Below are 13,361 nucleotides of genomic sequence, written 5' to 3'. Positions count from 1 at the left end.
TCGCACTTTTTTTTTGGAAGATACAAGTAGCACTTTCAATCAAGATTCATTAGTTTTATACTTTTATTTTATAAAATCGAATATTGAGTTTCATAAAATAATAGATGTATACAAGTTTCATTCGCTGTTCATATATTTTCTCCGTCTCATCTTAAAAGTGTTCATTGTATTTTACACTATAGTGCCTAGATTTGTTTAGTAAAGTTGAAAGCTCCAATAATCAGACAGTCAATTTTTTAAAACTTGGTAGATCTGGTTTTGTTACATTGTAGAGTGCGTAGATTTGTATAGTGTATAGTTGAATTGAAAGCTCCAATAATCAGACAGTCAATTTTTTTTAACTGTTTAGGTAGATCTGGATTTGTTACATTGTAGAGTGCGTAGATTTGTTTAGTATGCATAGTTGAAAAGTCCAATAAACGTGTCAGTTTTTTTTTTTTGTGCAACCTTTCATTTCATTATCTTAAACTTCAAACGTGTCAGTTTATTTTCAATTGTTAGGTAGATCTGAATTTGCTTTGAGATGTGCAATTTTTGTTTTTATTAGACTATAAAATTTATCAATTTCTTGTTACTCCAAATTCGACTCATTTAGATCCCCCTCATCTTAAGTAACAACTTATTCAAGGACGGTTGGTTTTGTTTAGTGATTGCGAGCTATCTAAGATACCAACAGTAACATGTCCAGAGACCAGAGTGGGATGCTTATAGAGTTTAAGGGTTGCTTATTAATTCTTGTCTTTTTATTCAAAGTTTATTGCATCAAATTAATTATAGGCTTATAGCCTTTGAGTCGTAGTGCCAATAATTTTACTCAACAATACCAAGAAACCACCTGAAAACTTGAGTTCATCAAATGTAAGCATCAAAAGATGGAACTAATCATGTCTCAAAATATGAACTGGAAGTGGAGTAGAACAAAGGAAATTCAAAACTAGGGAGAAACAAGTGATAAAGAAAGACATATATGGACAGTTGCATGCTCAGATATGATACCAAAGAAGCAGGTTAAGAAAAAGCAGAACAAATGTGTTTTTGTTGGCACAGGTCTCAGACGACCATGTCGTTTTCATGCTTCCATGGCATTGATAACTATGACCTGGTTTCAAGAAAGATGTCTGTGGAAAGAGAAGAACAAACATAATCAAACAGGGGATAACAACGCAATAGAATATAATCAAGAAAGTCATTCCAGGTGCTTCTTCTGAAAATACTCAACACAAGCTAGCAATGATCAAACTCCCAAAGAATCAAAGGCTTTAGATAAAGATCCAACTCTCACAACCCTTTCAATCCCTTTTTTAAGAGAAATTAAAAAGTACATTATTTATTTAAGATTAAATCAAACTAAAAGCTAACACATGAAATCAAGAAAGCTAAGCTCTACTCTACCTCTTGCAAAGCTCCAAGAAGTAGCGAGATCCATTGTACAGAATAAACCACATCAGGATTACAACCAAAGAATCTGAAAGAGAATGTTAAAGGAAAAAGCAAGAGCTCTGTTCTTGAGCTAAACAAAAATTGATGTCCAAAAAAATAATAATTCAAATTTGATCAGATCGAGGCAAGGAGAAAGGATACTGAAGAGGTATCGTTCCCACCAATCAAGCATGTAAAGCCCAAATGTGACGTTGTAAAGATAGATTTTGCGTTGAACCCAATTCATATCTAATTCAGATCCCTGCCATAAGAACGTGAGAAAACAAAACATGCAAACATTATAGATCCTCTGATTTGACGGTAGAGAGAACGTGCAGAAAATAAAAAAATTTAAACCGCGAATTTCAAACTGGATACGTACTAGTACCGATACAGTGATTACCTCCCAAGATGTTTGTATAAACAGAGAGAGAGAGAGAGACAGAGAGAAGGAGCTTGATGGTGATTGGTGAAGTGTCGTAGAAGAACCACTTTAGGCCAATTATATATTACCGGTTTAATGGTATGGTTTCTCTTCCGGTAATTGAAACTAAACCGGTTTTCCTTAAAATGTTGGTTTGATTTGAGGGTTTTTTTTTTCGACTTTTGATTTTGAAGCAATCTTTGAAGGAAAAACAAATCCGTTTGAGTTCCTTCACTGTTGGAAACTCCGGGAAGATAGGATCAATAATATATACTATCATGTGATTTCACCATCATCTCCTTGATCCAGTCAACCAGATAAAAGCTGAGCAACATTGTTCTTGGTACGTAAGCTTAAAGGTACTGTAAATAGCAATGGGTTTGGGCTACAATACGTGTTATGTGTACTCTCACATGTGGTGAACTTTGGTTTACATAGATAGGAATAAACGTTGACATGATCAATGGGATGTCATTTGTGGATATATAGTATTATCTTAGGGTACGGTTGCATTGATGATCAGGAAGAATCTTGTTTGACTGTGTATCTAAAGAGTTAGCAGAGGTTATGAACTTTGTTTGACTGTGTATGTAAGACTCAGACATTGAAGGCTTTTTAGGGTTGCTATTTTATTCATCGGCCAATTAATGTGACACACACTAACTTAAGAGAATCGATAGAACAAAAAACAAATAATGTCAAAGAATTAATTTCTTATAACCATTAAGATTAGGTGAATCCGAATTTTGGATATAGTCGGTCCAAAATTCTTTTTTCATCATTTGTTATGTTGTTGCTATAACCAATTTGTATCCCACTTGCTTTTCCTATTCATTTGCTCATCTTCCCTACCCTCTTACACGGGATTACTTCTGATTTTATGTTTTCTTCTTATTACTTTATTATTGTTTAGTACTCTTTTTTTTTTTGTAACACATTTAGTACTCTTTTTAACACCGAAAGTTGTATCTTTGGTTGTTTTTGTCCACTAAAATCCCACCGCACAAATATACGGTCGATGTAATTAACGTTAAGTTTCTTTTTCCACTCTTTTTCTTCTTTTTCTAAAGTTATGATTTCATATTTGTGTCGATAATGCAAAGAGATTACCGCAATCGAAGATAAAAACTTTAATAATAAGGGTCTAAACATTTTTAAATTATAGCTACAGTTACCTTCTGGCTAGATAGCCTATACATGCTACAAGAGAGCTGGGTGAAAATATGAATAATAAATACACAAAGTTGGTGTGAGATTAGTCAAAAGTACGCCTGTTGCTATATTTTGGAAGGTCCTACTTCGACATAAAGTCAAAATCAATCAAATTGCTATATTTTGAGGAGCAAAAAGTATACTACTATACCTTGCTTTATTTCAAATGATATACTGAAATAATTGTTGCTGCAGATCTCTATGTCTTATAAATAGTGGATATCGCTTCTCCAAGCAAAAAAATTAAGTCAGTAGTCTTAAAAATACAATTGCATAAGAAAGATTATACATGACATGACTAATTTAAACTAGACATATAAACATGAACAAGATAATGAGAACATGTTGAATTTCTACAGTTTTCACATCCATGTAAAATACAAAGTGTTTATTTTCGAGGTCAAAGTGTTAATTGCAAGGTTTGTATAAGTGATCGCCTCTTTTTGGTCAAGATGATTAAGTCTCTATATTTTGTTTTGTTTACTTTAAAATCTTTAGTTAAGAGCTATGCAGTGATAGTTATGTGATGTGAGACCCACAACTCAAATTGTTTATGCTATTCTAAGCGGCAAATAATTTATGCTTATGTAGAAGTTCAAGAAAGAAAGGAAACTAATGAAAAAGTCCTCATTGTGACTGAATAAAGTTAAAAAAGAAAGAACCAGGGAATATAAGAATCAAAAGTGTGAGGAAAAACCATCATTACAAGCATCACTCACTAGAAGCAGCCCACATTACATTTTGCATTGCCCACAAAACCTAAATCCCAAACAAATCATTACCCTCTCTCTCTCTCTCTCTCTCTCTCCCCCCAACTCCCCAGCAATCAACTCCATAAACCCAAATTACTAACACACAGCTTCTCTCTATATATATAGTTGATAAGAAGTATTTGGAGACATAAGACTGGAAGATTTAGAGCTTTAATAGAGAAGAAGAGTTACGGTTGTGTTTTTTGTAATGGGAAAAGGCTTCAGAATAGTAACAAGTCTTCTTCTTCTCTTCTTCGTCTTCCCAGGTTACTTTTCTCAATCCATCACTGAAACAAGAAAAGCTTTTCTCAGTTTTTATTTTTAAATAAAATATTGTTAAAGTAGCATATATATATATATTTATTGTAAGATTTGGTTGTTGCAAATTTCATTTTATTCTTTTTCTAAGGAATAGAACATGCACATGATTTATTCTAACCCACACTGTTTTGATATATGAACATATGTAAGTGATATAACACCATAGTTTTGATTAATGGTGAATCCAAACGTTTTTGAATTCGTTCTTGCTAAAAATAACGTTTATATATAGCTTGGGATTTATTATTCTAAAGATGCGGAAAGTTAATCTATGTCTTAGGATTATTCAGAAAAACTATAAAATATGTCTTTAGAACTTTAATTATCTATATTCTGAGTATAAATGTTTTTTTCTTAGGAAAATGTTCCTTTTCTTGTTCATCTAGTTCTACCAGATTCGATTTTTTTTCCAATTTTCATTAATATCAATACTGTAGATAGGTGAATTCTAATTGCTTTATTTTTAAAATTAAGGTGAATTTGTATCTAATTTCTTATAAAAAAGATGAAGTTAATTTTGTTTTCTCATGTGAACCGGAATGGAGTCGAAGCTTGCAATTATTCTAGTCGTTACTTTTTCTTGTTCAGTTCAAAGATTCTCTATATTGTCTTTTTGTTTATTGTTTCTAAGGTTTGTCTTCGTGTTTTACCCTTTTTAATTTAATTTACAAATTAAAGGCACTTATCTTAGAGATGATAATAATTAATTATGCTCTAACTTTACCAACCAAATCTGAGACATCATTGTTAATGTTTCTCACATCTTATTCCATTAACGTAAACTATGTGATTTTACAGGTGCAAAAGCTAGTACTCAACCAATAGAAGAAGAAAAGGACATAACCACACCTTTAGCCACAAATCCAACAACCAGCGAACCAACTGTTGTCCCTAATTCTGATTCTGACGCTTCTGCTGTCGTCACAACGCCACTAACGGTTCCAACGCCACCACGCGTTGCAGCCCACCCAGGTGAAAGTTGGTGTGTTGCGAGAGAGAACGCTCCAAAAATAGCGTTACAAGCTGCTTTGGACTATGCGTGCGGGATCGGTGGAGCAGACTGTTCAGAGATCCAAGAAGGAGGAAAGTGTTATAATCCAAACTCGTTGATAGCACATGCATCTTTTGCATTTAACAGTTATTACCAGAAGAATCCAATCCCTAGTAGTTGCAACTTTGGTGGAAGTGCTGTCACTATCAGTGGTGACCCAAGTAAGTCTTTCTGTCTAAAATTTAATTCAAAAGAATATGTGATTTTTCTATCCAATAAAATTTGTCGGACCCGGAACAAATCATGTTAATAAGCCATCTCCTTATGGTTGGTATTAAAATTAGTAACTTAGAACATTTTTCCATTTTGATATTATTGTATACTGACATATGAGACTTAGACTTAAGAAATGTATGTATCCGTTTACTAGTTGGAAATTTTTAGAAAAAAACATTGTAGTTGTTATATTCTAACAACTAGTAATAAACTAGAATGATCGTGACAAAAGAAAAATAATAATATTGACTATTACGTCGTGGTAACTTTGCGCCGATTGAATTATATTATTAAAATATTAAACATATTATTGACAAATTTAAAATTTATATATGATCGAACTGTTTGTATATGTATACGATTTTGATTGTTTACAAAATCATCTATATATTAGGGATAAATGTCCCACATCGGATATTGGAAGGGATCCTTAGCAATATATAAGATGAATGTGCCACTCTACTTAGCACCAATTGGTTTTAGGTTGGAAGCCCATCTAGCTTAACATGGTATCAGAGTCCGATCCACGCAGTCCAACCCGATCCACATCGATCTGGCCCAAAGTCGGCCCATCGATCCTTGCCCGAGCATTCCGAGATTGACGCTCAAAGAGCCATCACCTCGAGGGGGCGTATTAGGGATAAATGTCCCACATCGGATATTGGAAGGGATCCTTAGTAATATATAAGATGAATGTGCCACTCCACTTAGCACTAATTGGTTTTAGGTTGGAAGCCCATCTAGCTTAACACTATATGTTAGACCAATATATTTGAATATTTTCTTTTACTAACTTATCAGTAAATAAAATTCATATATTTTCGACTTTGAAGTTACACTAATTTTCAAAATATTAGATTTTTAATTTCCTTTTGACATAAAATAGAAAATTGAAAATATTAAAAGGACAATTACAAATCGGGTTAGGCTTATAATTCGAAGAATAGTTTGGTTATAGACCACATTAAGACAATATAAAATTTTGTAGTCCGACTATTATTATACTTAAAGCCTAAATATAGAAAGATTATGATATTATTTGTTTAAAGGATGAAAGTTAGTTAATGTGATATATATCATTAATTACTATAAAATGTCATTATAAATGTTTTCCTAGACTATGAAAAATAATTAGGCAGGTGCCAAAGCCTTTTTTTTTTAATCTTCAATATAAATTTCATAATTTAAGTTCTAAATCATTGTGTTGCAAGAAAATATATTTGATATATAAGTTCGTTTGGTAATATCAAAACAACTTAATTTTGTATTACTGTTTATATAAATTTCTGTAGGTGAGGAATGCTTAAGAACCAAACAATATTCTCTTTTTTATTGACAAAACAATTTTGAATAGATGCGTCTCTTTGCTATTAAATAAAAAATCAACACTTAAAAAATAATTATTTTCTGATTTATAGCAAAAACATGCAATACTTAGGCCAAATATATAGCAAACTTTGATTTAAATTGATGTCCAAGTAATACGGACTAAGAGTATATCTTACACTTTAAAAAAAATTATGTTGGATCACAATATAAATCAACTTTAAGCTATTTAAAAAAAGTCTCATTTAATGAGATCGTCGAGTATTAATTTAATGAAATCGCTGATTATTAAGTTTATCATATCATATACGTCTGTGTTTGAGTTAATATAAGTTTTCCTAATAATTAGATTTTGGGCTTACTAATTTTTCAATTGATTTTTATGCTGCCACGTAAACCAAATTGACATCCTAATTAAGTGAAATCTAAGCAAGATATTTTTTTAATTAATACAAACTTAAAGTTACAATTTTTTTAAATGTTTTTCTATTAATATATAGAGGATCCAATAGGTAATAAACCAACAAACCAATAAATATATTTATTTACAATTTTTTTGTTCATAATATTTTGTGTGCTATCTATTAACATTGCAAATTGCTTTCGAATATGAACTGTTTCTTCGTGACTGTAGTACATATTAGACATAAACAGGGTTGAGATAATGATTAATTTTTTTGCACCATTGAGATTGTGTTGAGAGAATCCATCTAAATAAATGTTTTTCTCTGTTGACAGGTGTAGGATCATGCCACTTTCCGTCTACAAGGTATAGATCTCTGGAAAACAGACTATTATCTAATAATAACAACACAAGAATTTGTGAGATGATGACTATGTTGGAATGTGATAATTGCAGCACGAATGAATCGACATTGAACGTAAGTGAGGATGGATTAGGGCTTTTTGGGAGAATACCATCGCACCCGACTCCCAAGCCCGAAGCTTCAAGCTCCTCTTCCAGAACTTTCTCACATCTCTACTTCCATTCTCATCTTCTTTGCTTTTTGTTTTTATATCATGTTCCCGTGGTGGTATTAGGTTAGTTATGTAATATATATATATCGAAATTTAAGCTAGTTTTTAATTCAGTTCCAAACCTAATCGTTAATATATCATAGTATATTATACACAATATTTATAAATACATTGTACCATACAAACAGTATTCTGGTAGTTAAGTGACAATTTCACCTTTTTTTTTTTCTAAATGGATTTTATTATAATGGAGAGTTTTATTTAAATACTGTGACCTGATTGGTCTGTGGATACAAGGAGGTCTCGGCTTGCCACGGTGCTGCTGCTCGATGCTCCATCAGAAGCATTAGTAACAGCTCCAACGTGCTTGGACGAAACTTCAGTCCGCTTCTCTTCAAAAACATGAAGCAAAGATTTAGCTCCTTCTATACCTCTTGAAGGAGCATTTTCCACTGCATTTCTTGCCTAAACCACACAACACTATCGTATTACAATATGTTGTTTTTTTTTCGGGACAAACAAACATGTAAAAAGAGTGACCAAGAACCAACCTGCGTAGACCCATCAAACACTATCTCTGGTATTGTTGCGAGTCTTAACCGTTTCGGTGGAGGCTGCAACGGTTTTCTAAGAATCAGTTAGAGAGGCACCGACGGATTCTGCAATGGATGTAACCGATTCTTTGGCTTCGTTAAGAGCAGAAGTGGCCTTCTCCAAGAAAGATACCAATTTGGAATATTTATCAGAGAGAAACAGAGACATATAGTTTTGGAATGTGTAATGACGAGAGCTGTTAGAGAGGGCTGTTTCAACTCAACTATTGAGAATCTACTACACATGACTTCCTTTATCAACTATTGATTTCACTTTACTACAAATTTAGTAGCATCATTCATTTCGTTTCGCTGGATATATATATTTAAACTTCTGATGCATTTGTCTCTACGAATACGATATATCTCTTGGGAAATCCAACTCTATCCTCACCGATTATTGAGAGCATAGAGCACCTCTTCGTTGCAAGTGCATTCAGCCAAGTCATCTAGTCAAGATTGTCTTTGAAACCTTTGTTTCTCAAGTTAGTGTCTTATGCACCGCCAGACCTGAAATTTATGAAACCATAAACATGTGAAGGTGATTTTTAACAAAAATGTTATTTTTAATAATTTTTAAAGGCACCCACTTGCGTGAGGCATCTAAGATTCAGTTAGCCTCTCAGAACTTTGGTCTCATTATGTACTACATGAGAGTAATTCAGATTATCTATAACATAAACAGATAAACTGAGTTATAGTGTTTTACCAAAAAAAAAAAAAAACTGAGTTATAGTGATTCCTTTAGTTATATCTACAACTTCACAATTTACCTTAAATTCATTTGAGACAAATAGAATGAGAATATCCAAGTAGTTGGCATTGTGCATATTAGCTACATATGCCACATGCGGCATGCCTAAAAAAACCATTAGTAAGGAGAAACTGTATAGTTAAGTAAAATAGTGGAAAGCATTAATGGAAAAAAACAGTAGAGTTAGTAACGAAACAGTGAAACCTTTGGTAAGAAAACTATAGAGTTAGAACAAAATAGCGAAATCTACATGTCTTATAATTCAGAGCTACTTCATCGCATGGAAAAGTCCAAGATGAAATCATGGTTTTGGAGGAGAAACTCCAAAAGTTAGTAATTATTTCTGCATCCCAATTGCAAGCAACCAATAAAACAACCGAGTTATTGTCTGAAATGCTGAGAGAAGTCATATTTCTTGCAAGATCAAACGTAATGTAGTTTATATGAAAAAAGGAAATTAAAACTCATGTAGTTCATAATCTTATTGGCTAGTAGAATATTGTTATTCACCTGATTGTTTAGGGTTCTACATTCCTCTCTTGATTGCCAAGTATGAAGAAGTTAGGCTTTTATTCATTTATTTATTTGAGCAGAAGAAGTTAGGCTTTTATAAATCCTGTTTTTGAGTTTTTTTTTGTTAGAGAAGAGTCTTATTTCTTGTTTTAGGTTGAGAAGCTTATTGTGAATGTTTGATTGGCTTTTAGAAGTTCCTTAGAATCCATCACTAATCACAAAAGAAATTACTTGTTTTTGGGTTTATTGGTTCTTACTTCTTACACAAGTTCATGGGAACAATCAAGATATCAAAATACAAAATAAAAACAAAGACAGATAGACACAATATCAAACCAAAATAAAAAAGGAAGGAAATAAATAATCAAAAGGCTTTTACAGGTGGGTTCTTTCTTCTAGTGCTGTCTCTCTGTTCTTCTTCTTCATCAGCTTGACATTTTATTTTGTAGTAGATGTCTTGAGAAGATCAAGAACTCCACAACAGTTTTTCCACCATGGCGTTGTATCAACCCCACGCTCACCAGTTAACAAAGGCTGCAAACACATATCCAACTTGTCAAAACAAATTGAATTTATACAATCTTCTAGTAAGAGAGTTTTGCTTAAAATCTGACCTGATTGTCTGTGGATATGGGAAGGTCTCGGCTCGCCACGGTGGTGCTGCTCGATGCTCCACCAACAGCATTGGTAAAAGCTCCAACAAGCTTGGTGGAAACTTCAGTCTTCTTCTCTTCCAAACCATGAATCAAAGTTTTGGCTCCTTCTATACCTCTTGACATATAATTGCCCAAAACATCTCTTGCCTAACCAAAACCATATCAAAATATGTTATTTTTTGGGGACAAACAAACATGTAAAAGTTGGTGTAAAGAGTGACCAAGAACCGACCTGTGTGGACACATCAGACGCTTTCCCTGGCGCAGCTTCGGCCTCGCTCTTGACCGTTTCAGTTGTGGCTGCAACGGTTTCCTGAGCATCGGCTAGAGAGGTTCTGGCAGTTTCAGTGGAGGCTGCAACGTTTTTTTGAGCATCAGTTAGAGAAGCACCGACGGATTCAACAGTGGCTGTAACGGATTCTTTGGCTTCATTAAGAGTAGAAGCTGCCTTGTCCAAGAAAGTTGCCATTATCTATCTGCTGATGTTGTAGTATAATTATTGTCAGAGACAAACAGAGATTTATATAATAAGTAAGAAGAAGACCGAGAGGAGTTCAAGAACTTTGGAATGTGAAACGAAGTGAGCTGTTGGAGAAGGCTATTTCAACACCTCCAGCGAAACAACTATTCAGAATCTCCAAACGTGACCACCTTTATGCAAATCTTGATTTTGTTTGACAAGAAATCGTATTACCTTGATTATTATAATTTTATAATAATATATGTAACAAAAATAGTCACGAGTATAATAAATAATAAGGTAAAAATTTAAGAAAATAATTTAAAAATAGCAATAATAAATAGTAATAATAATTGGGTTGCATTACCTATTCAAATAGGTTGATGATTGAAGTATGAAATTGTCCTACATTCAATTGTATTGCCAGCTTCTTTATCCACATTACCAACTAGACGACAGCTCCTTTTAATGCCCCCACTGTTTCTTTTGTTTTTGCTTATTGTATACTGTATTTACAAAGTTTGAACATTCGCTGCAAAATTTGAAACGGTATGGTCACCACCACTGCATTTACAACAGTCCGAAGACGGTTGATGCACCGCTAATTACGAATCTACGATGCAACTATACGTTGAATAGTAAATCAAAACGATAAAAATATCAAATCTTTTATAATAAATTTCTTATAAACTGTTTTTCAAAAAGTTATTTTTTCAGAAAAGATAATTACTTTAGGGTTGTTAAAAACTAACCAATCAAAACAAAAGTGGAGTAAGAATAATTATTCTTTTCTTTTAGTGGGAAAAAATAAATTACTCTCTTTTATTTTTAAAGTTAGGAGTGTAACCCCATGGATATGCCGACATAAACGTAATTTATAGTGTTTTTAGTTATTTCATTCCAATTTCCAGCCAATCACCCCCGAAAAACCCCCAAGCTAAAGGTCAATTTGTATGTCTTTACTAAAATTAATCGATCATTCCTACGAATATAAGATTTTACACTAACTAGATGTTTTGTGTTTTGTTTTTACAAGTACCAAAACAAACTAAAATATAACTTTTTTTGCTTAACGGTTATGTTTATAACTTGATCTTGTATCGTATAGAATATAAATAGTAACAATATAAGCTGAATTATACTGTGGACACGCCATATCAAATCCTAATCAAATAAGGTTATTGTAAATTTCTTCGTTTTAATAATTTGTGTACTTGGAAAAGTCGATGTGAATCTGTGGTATAGTACACACTTGCATATATTATCAGTTATAATGATGTGAATTTATAATGGGAATGAGATTTCTTATTCGATCGTGGGACCTTTGTTTGAAAACTACTATAGATGAAAACAACTGATTCCAACATATCCAAAGCCAACTAATCTTTTGAATTATGTGCGATCTTAACATTTATTTCCTCACACCAACTTCTAAATTCAAAGTCCAAATGTTTTTCTTTTTGAATTGCTTTAAGAGAGGTACACAATTTTATAGGAGACTTTAAAAACAAAAAGATGGACATTTGGATACCCGTTTCAATTTGGTTTGAGCTTTCAAATTTCATTCGGATTTTTTTTTTCTATTTTTTGGCAGGATTCAGTTCTGTTTTTTTTTCAGACATCAAAAATTATCCAACAATTCAAAAAATTCAAAATATCTAAATTATCCAAAAGTCTGATTACAATATATAAACTATCCACAATCATCTACATTAACAGAAAATTTATAATATGAAAACTATCTAAACTTCCTAAAAATACCTGAAAATAGCCAAATTATCCAAAATTAAATAAAAGAGGTTAATGAGCTTAAATCACTTAGATTTTTTTTTTTGTTGTATGTGTTGGGGGAGGGGGTGGAGTTGACTCTCAAGCTATGTAATCTTTAATCAAATTCTACATTTAGATATTCGTCCAGCACCAAATTCTATCGGGTTCATTTGTTTGCCCAGATCTAGTCTAATTTCATATAAGTCATTTTATAATCCTACACTAGGATAAGACCCGCGCCTTGCGCGGGATTAAGTTATTATTTTTATTATATTTTGGAGAATGAAACAATAGTTTGACTTCATTTGGATTACGGGTGTTCAATCCGGATATCGGGTTGGTTTCGGTTCGGTTCGGTTTTTTTCGGTATTTGGTTACTAAAATATAACTACTATTCTAAATCCATATTTACTTTGACTTTAGTCTTTCACATACTTTTGAAAGATTTTAACTGGACGACTAAATTGATCAGCCAATCTTGTTGTTTTAAATCATTAGTGTTTATATATATATATATATATATATATATTATTTAGTTTGAATATTTATTAAATAAAAATTCATATGCGTTATATTTTATGATCATTTGTAACTTATTATAACAAAAAAATAATCTATTGATCACAAAATTTTCAGAGTGGGAATATTCAAATTTCTAATAATATATAGACGTTTTAAAAAATTCAAATATAACATATAAGAAAAAATATAAATGTTTTTATTATATATTTAATGTAATTTTTTAATATCTTTCAATAATATAAAATTAAAAAAAAAGAACTAAGATACCAAAATTGTTATCAAATATTTATTATTCATAATAATTAATTTTCATATATACGTTAATCATATTAGGTAATTCCGTAGCTTCTAATTAAGGAAAGTGCAAAAAAAAATTTGGTAGATTATTTATCAA

General features: G+C 32.1%; 2 protein-coding genes, 1 long non-coding RNA gene and 1 other non-coding gene across 8 annotated transcripts; 1 reads left to right on the top strand and 3 right to left on the bottom strand.

Moving 5' to 3' along the window:
• Window positions 1-828: 828 nt before the first annotated feature.
• LOC106352029 lies at window positions 829-2,850 on the bottom strand. 2 transcript variants are annotated; one of them, XR_007339220.1, is made up of 4 exons: window positions 1,823-2,850; window positions 1,582-1,681; window positions 1,393-1,465; window positions 829-1,118 (listed from the first exon to the last, which is right to left on the bottom strand). It is a non-coding gene; the product is annotated as an uncharacterized LOC106352029 (long non-coding RNA). The 2 variants fall into 2 exon arrangements; XR_001271488.3 differs by having other exon boundaries at window positions 1,802-2,845.
• An 829-nt stretch (window positions 2,851-3,679) lies between these two features.
• Window positions 3,680-7,812, top strand: LOC106352030 (major pollen allergen Ole e 10). Its single transcript, XM_013791717.3, has 4 exons — window positions 3,680-4,073; window positions 4,927-5,340; window positions 7,460-7,490; window positions 7,581-7,812. The coding sequence occupies exons 1-4, from the start codon at window positions 4,016-4,018 to the stop codon at window positions 7,765-7,767; spliced, it is 690 nt and encodes a 229-aa protein (XP_013647171.1). The 5' UTR covers window positions 3,680-4,015; the 3' UTR covers window positions 7,768-7,812.
• A 148-nt stretch (window positions 7,813-7,960) lies between these two features.
• On the bottom strand, window positions 7,961-8,461 carry BNAA04G17970D. Its single transcript, XR_007339219.1, has 3 exons — window positions 8,375-8,461; window positions 8,251-8,313; window positions 7,961-8,164 (listed from the first exon to the last, which is right to left on the bottom strand). It is a non-coding gene; the product is annotated as an uncharacterized BNAA04G17970D (transcript).
• Window positions 8,462-9,771: 1,310 nt separating this feature from the next.
• On the bottom strand, window positions 9,772-11,157 carry BNAA04G17960D. Of its 4 annotated transcripts, none has more exons than XM_048778253.1 (4): window positions 11,043-11,157; window positions 10,448-10,691; window positions 10,174-10,362; window positions 9,772-10,093 (listed from the first exon to the last, which is right to left on the bottom strand). In XM_048778253.1, exons 2-4 carry the CDS (start codon window positions 10,682-10,684, stop codon window positions 9,998-10,000), a joined length of 522 nt encoding a protein of 173 aa, XP_048634210.1. In that variant the 5' UTR covers window positions 10,685-10,691; window positions 11,043-11,157; the 3' UTR covers window positions 9,772-9,997. The 4 variants fall into 4 exon arrangements, with proteins under 4 accessions (XP_048634210.1, XP_048634209.1, XP_013643548.2 ...); XM_048778252.1 differs by having other exon boundaries at window positions 10,448-10,694; window positions 11,043-11,104; XM_013788094.3 differs by lacking the exon at window positions 11,043-11,157 and adding an exon at window positions 10,778-11,021 and having other exon boundaries at window positions 10,448-10,694.
• Window positions 11,158-13,361: the final 2,204 nt, after the last annotated feature.

The sequence above is a fragment of the Brassica napus genome, chromosome A4 (assembly GCF_020379485.1).
Source record: "Brassica napus cultivar Da-Ae chromosome A4, Da-Ae, whole genome shotgun sequence".
Taxonomy (NCBI): domain Eukaryota; kingdom Viridiplantae; phylum Streptophyta; class Magnoliopsida; order Brassicales; family Brassicaceae; genus Brassica; species Brassica napus.
The sequence above is the reverse complement of the archived record's forward strand: the minus strand, read 5'-3'. Positions and strand labels throughout refer to the sequence as shown.